Here is a 10,678-nt window from a genome sequence, read left to right on the forward strand (position 1 = left end):
CAAAAACTGAATTTTTAGTGTTTATAAAAATCGAACCGAATCAATTTTGGTTAGAAATCGAATCGAACCGAATCGGTCTGATTCGGTTCGATTCGATTCGGTTTGATCGGTTTTGATTTTTAATAATATTTTTATTTTTTACACTTTATTTTTAATATTTTAAAATTTAATTAAAATATTTTAATCTTAATATGATTTAATTTCTCTATATTATTGAAAAAATATATTATTATTACTAATCGGTTTGATTCGGTTTTTTTAGTTTTTTTCTAATCAAAATCGAACCGAACCGAAATAATCGAAATTTCTGAAATTAAAAATCGAACCGAATCGAAATATATAAAAAACCGAACCAAATTTTTAAATCGATTCGATTCGATCGGTTTTTTCAATTTGAACCGAATCCTGCTGAACCCTAAATAGAAAGACGTAAACCTGGTATAAAAGGCTTAAGGCTTACATCTTCTACAGCTACTTTCTTCACTTTGCCCTAGCCGCAGCCCACTCCCAGGCTTCCTCCGACTGCGGCATCAACCTTCCTCCCATTTTTAGCTTTGATTCTTCGCTGCGACTGCTCCTTTCTGCTCTTCGCTTTTTCCGAGCTCAGGTAAATTTCCTCTTCTTCTTTTAGGCTTCGTTGATTTCGAAGCAACACAATGGAGATGTGGAATGATTTCTTGACGGTTTATGAACTGCTATTTGGAGACTAGTAATCTCGTCCCTATGTTGTGATTAATAAAATGTAGTGGTGAAAAAGGAAATTTCTATGTCTTGTGGCTAAGAGCTTTTCTTATAATATAATGTAATCTAGATTCAGATTAGACATGATGGGCCTCTACCAAGAAATATAGATGTAATGCCATAAGTCAAGGCAGAGCTCATCTATTAACAGGGCAATAGATGAAAACTGTGCGCAAGTGATATGCAACTTGTTAAAAATGATGGTAACAATAAGAGTTATAATGAAATAAGTAATGAATATGATTTGGAAAACACTTGTATTTTTGAAGACTCAATATATTTTTAGTTCATAGAAAAGAATGAGTGCGTTATCATTATTATTATTTGGTTTTAGTGTATTTATGTGCTTCTGTGATGAATACGTTTCATGGCTTTGTTCATGTAAATGGCATGTGTGGATTCTGTGATTCATGATAAATTATTTTATTCCTCATTTTTTAAATTCTATCCGAATTGTGATAATTGTCTTGCTTTTCAGGTGCCATGTTTTGGCAATTCAAAAGTTTTATATTTTGACATTTTTGGTTTGAAGTGTCTCTGTTCATTATATATTCAGAGAACCAGACCTCAACATTTTCCATTTCCATTTTCATGTTCTCTTTACGATTATGTCAAGGGGCTTTTGATTGGGTTGGTTTCCAGCATAACTTTGATTTATGCCTCGTCTTCTTCTCTTACTGGGTTCTAATTATTTGTTCAAATGCAATGTCAAATTATCTGTTCCATTCTTGTTGTTTATTTTGTTTCTTTCCTGAGTTATTACATCTATATGATCCAGTTTTGTGAAGATGTATACTGCAAAGCAGAAGATTCACAAGGACAAGGATGCTGAACCCACTGAATTTGAGGAATCCGTAGCGCAGGTTTTAAAATGCTTTTGTTGATATATGTATGTGAAACCAAAGCAAAATGTAACTTTGATTTTGACAATGTTTGCTTCTCTTTTCATTGTAGGCTTTCTTTGATCTGGAAAATACTAACCAGGAGCTGAAAAGTGACATGAAGGATCTCTACATCAATTCAGCTATGTAAGAATGGTCTAAATTGATGCATGCATCATAGCATTCATGGCTTTAGCTTCTTGTTTATTTTTCTTCTGTACATGTTGCAGCCAAATCGATCTTGCTGGGAACCGGAAGGCTGTTGTCATCCATGTTCCTTTCAGATTGAGGAAAGCTTATAGAAAGATTCATGTTAGGCTTGTGAGAGAACTTGAGAAGAAGTTCAGTGGAAAGGTAATCTAAACTTCTGTTATTGGGGTCTCTTTCAATATTATTACCATCCTAAAGAAACAAAATAAGAAAACAACAAATTAGGCCTTCTTTTTATAGGAAAACTTGATATATTGGGATATCTTTGTTAAATCATGGCAAGTTTGTTTTATAGTAAGATCTAAGAAGTATTGTTTCTTTAGTTGTAAATAAATCTATTCTTTTTAGGTTTGGTTTCTCATTATTTTAAACGTTTCATAATTATTGTTTTATAAAGACCAATTTGATATTTTTGTTACTATAGCTGTAAGTCCATATATTTGTGTTTTTTGGTTGCCTTGTTATTTTATTTCCTTCCTGCCTTTTTGCCTCTGGTGCCAATCAGACGTGATTATTATCTAGAGGAAGTATTGTTCTCAATTTAGTATGATGTGCCAACCTAAAGAATTTTTTATGATTTTAATGTTGCAAGTGGTCTTATTTTTATATTTCCTTCTTGTTGTCTTATAGGATGTAATCCTGATTGCTAGTAGGAGGATATTAAGGCCTCCAAAGAAAGGTTCAGCTGCTCAAAGGCCTCGCACCCGTACGCTTACTGCCGTGCACGAGGCAATGTTGGAGGATATTGTACTGCCTGCTGAAATTGTTGGGAAGCGTACCAGATACCGAATTGATGGGTCTAAGATAATGAAGGTAGTTACATACATGAGAATTGGTAGTCACAATCACTTTCTAATTCTACCCATCTTATTAGTCGAAAATTTTATTTATTATATAGAGCTAACTTGTTATCCATTGTTGTAGATAATCCTAAAATCATTAATCCTCAAAAATTTTATTTATTATATAGAGAGCTAACTTATTATCCATTGTTTGAGATAATCCTAAAATCATTAATCCTTGCTTTCTTGTTAAAATCAGTAATCCTTTCTTTCTTCTTAAAAAAATTTCTTATACTCGAGTGTTTTCTATCCTATATAATTTGTCACTCTTTTTGACTTCTAATTTATTTATCCTCCTTTATAATAATAACTTTTTTAATAAAATTTTGATAATTAATTTAATAGATTAAATAATAAAAACAATTCTCTATACGTTAAGAAAACTAATATTATTATTATAAAAATGCGTTTATGTAAATATATTATGATATATTAGTTGTATAAAAACTATTTTTATTATGTACTTTATAAATTTTTTTAATTATCAAAATGTTGATAAATACAAAGGCAATTATTATTAGGAAAGTAACTAAATTAGGAGAAAAAATAAATTACAGGTCGAAAAGAGTAATTAATTGGAAGAGAAAAAAGGGGGGATTGTAATTTTGGTTACATGTAATAATAGTTGACAAGTCACCATAAATTATCTCCGAGCATTTTATTTTTTGTACAAAAACATTTTCTATGCATAATTTTGGATGCACCAGATATTAGATGCATTCAGGTTGTCGATGAGTTTATTATTTAATTAGCTGTTCATGTTATTCAAAGGTTTTCTTGGACCCAAAGGAGAGGAACAACACAGAGTACAAGTTGGAGACTTTTGCTGCAGTTTACAGGAAGCTCTCGGGCAAAGATGTTGTGTTTGAGTTTCCGGTGACCGAGGCATAAAAAAGTGCAGAGCTGGCTGGCATCTTTGCATGTTTTTTTCCTAGCAAATTTAGTTTAGTAGGCTATTTAAAATTCTCAAAATTAAGTCAATTTATCAGGATTTTGTGGTGGATCCATTTTCTTAATGTTACAGATGCTCATTTCCAAGTACTTTTCATAAATACGATGTTTTTAGTGTCTATCTACATATATTGAATGCCAAAATTCATCGCATACAACCCAGAATTTTATTGACCTTTCAAATTAAAACAAATAATTGAAATCGGAATATGATTTATAATTGAATAAAAATGAAAAATATTTTAATTTTATTAGTTAAATATATCAATAAAAATTTGTAATGATAACAGTTTATTCATAAAAAATAATAATATAAATGTAATATTATTTTTAAAATTATGAAAATTTTTATTGATAATATTATAATAAATATATTTTTTATATGAACGTGACATAAAGGCCTGGTACAATATAATTGATGTCAAATGGAAATATTTTTTTTAGTATAAAAGTGAATATTTCAAATAAAAAAAATGATAGAAATTCAAGCCTGTAATATAATGACTCGAGTTTGTAATCTCATCTACTTTGTATTTTGAAATCGATCGTATTATTTCTAATTATTTTATAATAAATATATTAATAAATAAAAATTTAACTGTTTGGATTATTTTAATTACTATTTAACGATAACTGAATAATGTACACTTAATCATTACTCATCAAAAATCAAAATTAAGTTTGTTCTATGGTGTAAGATAAACAATAGAATAAATTATTATACTATAAAATAAAATTACATGAGTAAAAAAATAATAATTATCCTTTTAACAGAATAATACAATTTCAATCGAGATAATATTTTTTATAGACATTGATATTTACTGATGTGATATGATATAATAATAGAAATATCTATAATTTTTTTTTAAATTTTTATCAATTATAGCTTAAGTTTATAATCTTTCTTAATTATATTTAACTAACTAGTTAACTTAAATTAGTTAAAATAAATATTTATTTATTAATTCAATAAAATTTAATATTTATTTTACTTGGTATGATAACAATAAAATTTCCCTTTTTCTATGCTTATTTTTTAATTAAATGAATTTATGAAAATTACTTGCAAAAATAGATAAAAATTTTAATTTTTTAAATGAGAAATTTCATATAAAAATATCAATAATAACGATAATCATTATCTTTCATAGAGGGAGGATAAGAGATTATAGATGATTTATGGAGGAAGGTGACAAAAATAAAAAGAGAGGTAGGTGAAGAAAGGGGGGAGGGGAAAAGTGTTGTGTCAGCCTAAGATGGCTGGTGGATTGGGTTGTCGGGACTATAGGAGTTTTAACCTTGCATTATTAGCCAAACAAGGATGGCGGTTACTCAACAATCCGTCTTCTTTGGTGGCGCAAGTTCTAAAGGCAAAATATTTTTATTGCTGTGATTTTATGCATGCTACTATTGGTGGGTCACTAGTTATACTTGGTGTAGTATTTTGGCAAGTAAGACGGTCTTAGAAAAGGAATTGCGTTAGCAGATTAAAAATGGCAACATGGTTGCATTTAGGGTGACAAATGGATTCCCGAACTAAGTCTTTTTCAATCATTACTCCACCGAGAGTGATGTCACCAGAACCTAGAGTTTCCTTTTGATTGATACTGGTAGTAGATCATGGAATTGGTCTTTGATTCAACAACTTTTGCTTCCTGTGGACATTGAACGTATTCATCGGATCCTCTTGGGAGGGATGACGGGGATGATGTGTATGTTTGGCACTATTCCTCCTCGGGTCACTGTCTTGTCAAAAGTGGATATAGGGTGGCTTTAAACCTGTCTAGTGTGGAGGGAGGTGGTGAGTCCAGGTCACAGAGGTGTTTTGGAAGAAGCTTTGGAAGGTTCAGGTACCATATAAAATGACTATGTTTAGTTGGCGAGCATCTTTAGATATCGTGCCCACTCAAGAAATGCTACAGTGATGCATGCACCATGTTGATTCGGGTTGTTTCTTCTGCGATTATTGGGAGACGATGCTCCATTTGTGTCGTGACTGTCCCACTTCTAATCCACTTTGGTTGATGATTAACCTTCTGGCGGCATGCCGTATTGAGGGCGGGAGTTTTAAGCATTGGTGTGAGGGTGGTCTTGAAACTTATTCTACAGACGAAGCTGTGTTATTCTTGCATGCTGGTTATCGAATAAGGGAGGCACGTAATCAATTTCTGCATGAAGGTAAGCCCATCATTCTGCCTTCCTTTATTGTCAAATCTTACACTCTGTATAGGAATATGTGATAGTTAACGACAACGAGGAGGCGTCTTCAAGTTTTGGGACAGCTTGATCTGTACACTAGCTTCCGCTGGGTTTTCTAAGCCTGACGTACGTCTCTATATATACGGATTTGAGTGATATAGATAAATGGGACCATATAAAGAAAGCGGTTAGACGCTGGAAGAAAAAAGGAAGAGAAATAAAAGGGAAGGAACGTCTGATCAAACTTATACATCTGTAAATTTTCTATTTTCTAGATCTAAGAATATCAGTTGGTTTGATTACGATGAATGTCTACGTTAGCCTTGCTTCTTTCGGGAAATCAAATTTGGGGTTATTTTTCAAAATGATAAAGCAGAGGTCATGGCATGTGCTTCCAAATGTGTAGTAGGGGAGTGGGAACTGAAGGTTGCTGAAGCTATGGCAACGGCTTATGGTCTGCAACTTGCTATTGATCTTTACTTTTCACGGGTTATTGCGGGCAATTTTTCAAATAATGTATGTTTAAAAAAATAATTTTAAAATGATGCAGGATCCGAAAATATTTTCGAATCCTGTGTGTCAACCCAGCTTATTCGGCAGTCATACTGCCGAACACGCTAGTTCGACACTCAAAGTGTCTAACAGCAGCAAGTTCGACACTATGAGTGTCGAACTTTGCTGATTTGTGCCGCGGGCAAATTATCTGCCCGAAGAGAAGCAGGCCAACATTCTTCGGCACTCTAAGTGCCGAAGATGTGAAAGCTGCATGCACCTGCGTGGTGCATGCATGCAATTATATAAAAAAAAAATTATTATTTATTTTTTTATATTATAATAATAAATAATTTTATTTTATATTTAAATTTTTGTTAAAATTTTTTAATATATATTAAAAATTAATAATTTTAAAATAAATAATTTATATTATAATAATAATAAATTATTTATTATTAATTTTATTGATGTTTAAGTTTTTGTAAATAATTTTGTTAGAAAATATACAATTTAATATTTTTAAAATAAATAATAACTATGAAAATAAAATGAAGTATTTTTTTATTAATATAATAATTTAATTTTTAAAAATATTTTATCCGTTCTATTTATTTATTATTTTAAATTTATTATTTAATTTTTATTACAACAAATTATAATAAATTATAATAAAATTATAATCTAAAAAAATAAATAATAAGCAGAAAGGGCTGTTTCATTCTTTGATCTGCTAAACATTCGATCATAATTTTATAGTTTTATTACAACAAATTATAATAAATTATAATAAAATTATAATCTAAAAAAATAAATAATAATTTTAAAATAATAAATAAATAGAATGGATGAAATGTTTTTAAAAATTAAATTATTATATTAATAAGAAAAATATTTCATTTTATTTTCATAATTATTATTTATTTTAAAAATATTAAATTATATATTTTCTAATAAAATTATTTACAAAAACTTAAACATTAATAAAATTAATAATAAATAATTTATTATTATTATAATATAAATTATTTATTTTAAAATTATTAATTTTTAATATATATTAAAAAATTTTAACAAAAATTTAAATATAAAATAAAATTATTTATTATTATAATATAAAAAAATAAATAATAATTTTTTTTTATATATAATTGCATGCATGCACCATGCAGGTGCATGCATGCATGGCCTGCAGGCTCGTGGAAGCCTGCAGGCTTTCACATCTTCGGCACTTAGAGTGCCGAAGAATGTTGGCCTGCTTCTCCACAAAACAGCAAAGTTCGACACTCATAGTGTCGAACTTGCTGTTGTTCGACACTATGAGTGTCGAACCAGCGTGTTCGATAGTATGACTACCGAACAAGCTGGGTTGACACACAGAATCCGAAAATATTTTCGGATCCTGCATCATTTTAAAATTATTTTTTTAAATATACATGATTTAAAAAATTGCTCGGTTATTGCTGAATCAGACTGTGAGACGATCGTTGGCTATTTGGTTGAACAGACTGGTCTTCAAAATGCAATAGGTGTAGCTTTGACAGATTGTGGTTATGCTAGCTCCCTCCTTTCTACTTGTCGTTGGATGTACTCTCCGCGCAGGTGTAACATGGCTGCTCACAGCCTTGTAGTTTTCTGTCATGGAGTAGAGAGCGAGTTTGTTTGGATTGAGGATGTTCCCTCTGTGTTAGCCTCCACTATTTCTACTGATGCTGTTTTAGCTTTCTGATGTTTATAAATCTTTTTAATTTCAAAAAAAGAAATTTTTTCTTCACAACAATCTGTCATTAACATATATATATATATATATATAACGAAATGAAAACTCATATTTGTACTAGCTCCGATGAGGTAAGCGGTGTAGGTTCAATTTTGATTGCCATCAATTGCAAATTTTTTTGGTTAAAAATGACTGGTTTGATTTGAAAGGCTCGATTCGAATCGAATGGATTGGCGGTTTACTAATTAAGTGGCTAATCAAAGTGGTTTATATCAATTTCTTAAATTAAGGGCCTTTTATTTAAATTAGATTCGATTTTCAAATCTGTCTCACTAGTCCAATTCGATTTGGATAATCTAGATTTTAGGATTCAATTGTTGTATTCTCATTGCAAATTAATGGACATAGAGAGAGAGTTAGTCTGTTTTTCTTTTTAACAAAAAGCATTAAGTATTAAAAATTTATTAACTAATTAATTCAAAATTGTATCAGACAAGTGCATTTAAAAGGATAAAATATTTTTTAATTTTTTAATTTGCTAAGAATTCAATTCAATTTATTAATTTTTTATCATCTCTTTTCTGTTTTTTTTAAAAAAATTTTTTTACTTATCTAAGTTAAATAATTTTAGGTTGTGAGTTGATTCAAACTACCCACTAAATTGATGAATAAAAAGGAAAGAAATAATTCACGTTTTCGGAATTCTTCTTAATATTATTTGTGCAAAATAATTTATATGTGAAATATATTTTGTTTAGAAATAATTTATTTTCCAGCATTCAGTTATAACATCAATATAGAAAATTTTACTTTAATCTAAAATTGATAAAGAAATTTTACTTTAAGTTTATTATTCAGACTATTTGATTCTATGTATAAGTATTTTTGTATGATGAATTGAAAAAGAATGATTGAATTTCATTCGGTGGGGGCTCTAAAGGCCCACAAAACAGAAAGATTCATTAATTATCATGAAATAGAACTTGTTTTGAGTAAGGATAAGAAGGCTTGGTCCTTTAAAATCTCTAAGTATTTTAATTTGGTGTGCTTAATACAGAGTTGGAGATTGCTTTTCAATCATGATTCTTTTCCTTTCTACATTCTCAAAACTAAATATTCTTGTAGAGTATATTTTTTTTATATGAATGAAGAGTTTAACTCAAATTTTATTTGAAAGAATATTTTACACACCAATAATTTATTGAATTTGAGTACAAAGTGGAGATCATGAAATGGAGATACGATTAGAGTTTAAAGAGATCCATGGCTTCTAAGAGAAGATAATTTCTATATTGAAACCCCTTGTATGGATGGGTTGAACGATCTAATAATCTCAAGTTTGATTAATGAATATGTGATAGGATGGAACTTGCACTTATTATTTGAATTATTATTGCCGGTTGATGTCGGCTATATTACCTATATTTCTTTAAGCATCTATAGACAAGTGCGATATTATTTAAAAAATAGAATATATTATATTAAATTAGGTTATTATTTATTATCTAGCATGCATGAGAATCTAGGTCATTATGCTATTATGGGATTCTGGAATAAGTTATAGAAGTTGGAGGTGCCATCAAAGTAAAAAATATTACTTAGAGAGTTTTACGTGGTATTCTTGCACCTAATAATAATAGGTTGGAAGGAGGGTGGTTACACGTCGAACTCTAGGCGCAAGATTTGTGGGCTTGTGGAAAATGATTTACATGTATTGCTACATTGTCCCGTGTTAGCAATTTTGGGTTTGTCATATTTCTATATCATCTATATGTACTATTAATAAGTTGATTTAGTTTACTTTCAGTCTTTCTGATCTTTCTTTATAAGATAAGGTATGTTTGACACTCTAGACCTTATGGAATAGAAGGAATGATTAACTTTAGACCGGACAGATTTTGGTTCCACACCAAATTGCTCGTCGAGCAGAGGAATCATTTTCATCCTGGGTAGGCACTCAATCTCATTTTGGAGTGTTAAATAGGATATCCTCTACTTCTCCTATTATAAAATGGTCAGTTCCTAGTGTTGGAAAATTTAAATATAATGTTAATGTATGATTTAGTAATCAACCAACAATTAGTTATAATGCTATTCTTAGAGATGATTTTAGGTGTTTTACAGCAACAATTTCAATTTTTGTATGAGATAATGTACGATCTAAAATGATCGAAAATCTTATTCTTTGTAAATCCCTATTAAAATTTGTCAATTATAACACAAGTATGGCGGATATCAAGCTTGATTTAAAATTTATGGTTTACGCTATATTTTTTTAAAAGAATAACTTTTCACATGATTGTAAGTATTAATTGATGCAAAGGCCAAATTGAATCTTGACTTAAATTAAGAAACAAATTAATATTATTGCTCACTTGTTAGTTAGAGAAACCGTTTCTTATACTAATTCCACTTTGTGGTCTTTTTATTTAGACTTTTTGTATAATATTTTATGTTCCAAGTTTGAAGTTTTTTCACTTAATATTTTAGTTTTATGTTGAATATATGGAAAAAGACCAACAACTGTCGGTCTGGATTATAATGAATCGTTACGTTTTTCTCATATATTATTTAATAAAATTTTAATTTGAAAAGAAAAATTTTATGTAAAGTTATTATTTAATTTGTTAGAATTCTTT

The 10,678-nt window shown here is 29.4% G+C and overlaps 1 protein-coding gene across 1 annotated transcript; it reads left to right on the top strand.

Moving 5' to 3' along the window:
* The first annotated feature begins 448 nt into the window (after positions 1-448).
* Positions 449-3,752, top strand: LOC110604588 (40S ribosomal protein S7). Its single transcript, XM_021742825.2, has 6 exons — positions 449-607; positions 1,520-1,604; positions 1,696-1,769; positions 1,853-1,976; positions 2,463-2,645; positions 3,446-3,752. Exons 2-6 carry the CDS (start codon positions 1,530-1,532, stop codon positions 3,563-3,565), a joined length of 576 nt encoding a protein of 191 aa, XP_021598517.1. The 5' UTR covers positions 449-607; positions 1,520-1,529; the 3' UTR covers positions 3,566-3,752.
* The last annotated feature ends 6,926 nt before the right edge of the window (positions 3,753-10,678 follow it).

The sequence above is a fragment of the Manihot esculenta genome, chromosome 17 (assembly GCF_001659605.2).
Source record: "Manihot esculenta cultivar AM560-2 chromosome 17, M.esculenta_v8, whole genome shotgun sequence".
Classification (NCBI taxonomy): Eukaryota; Viridiplantae; Streptophyta; class Magnoliopsida; order Malpighiales; family Euphorbiaceae; genus Manihot; species Manihot esculenta.

Bases quoted from the DNA above. Each gene is read 5' to 3' on its own strand.
- LOC110604588 (XM_021742825.2), top strand. From the start codon at position 1,530: ATGTATACTGCAAAGCAGAAGATTCACAAGGACAAGGATGCTGAACCC. The intron at 1,977-2,462 runs GTAATCTAAACT...GTTGTCTTATAG, and splicing joins AGAAGAAGTTCAGTGGAAAG to GATGTAATCCTGATTGCTAG. The intron at 2,646-3,445 runs GTAGTTACATAC...TGTTATTCAAAG, and splicing joins ATGGGTCTAAGATAATGAAG to GTTTTCTTGGACCCAAAGGA.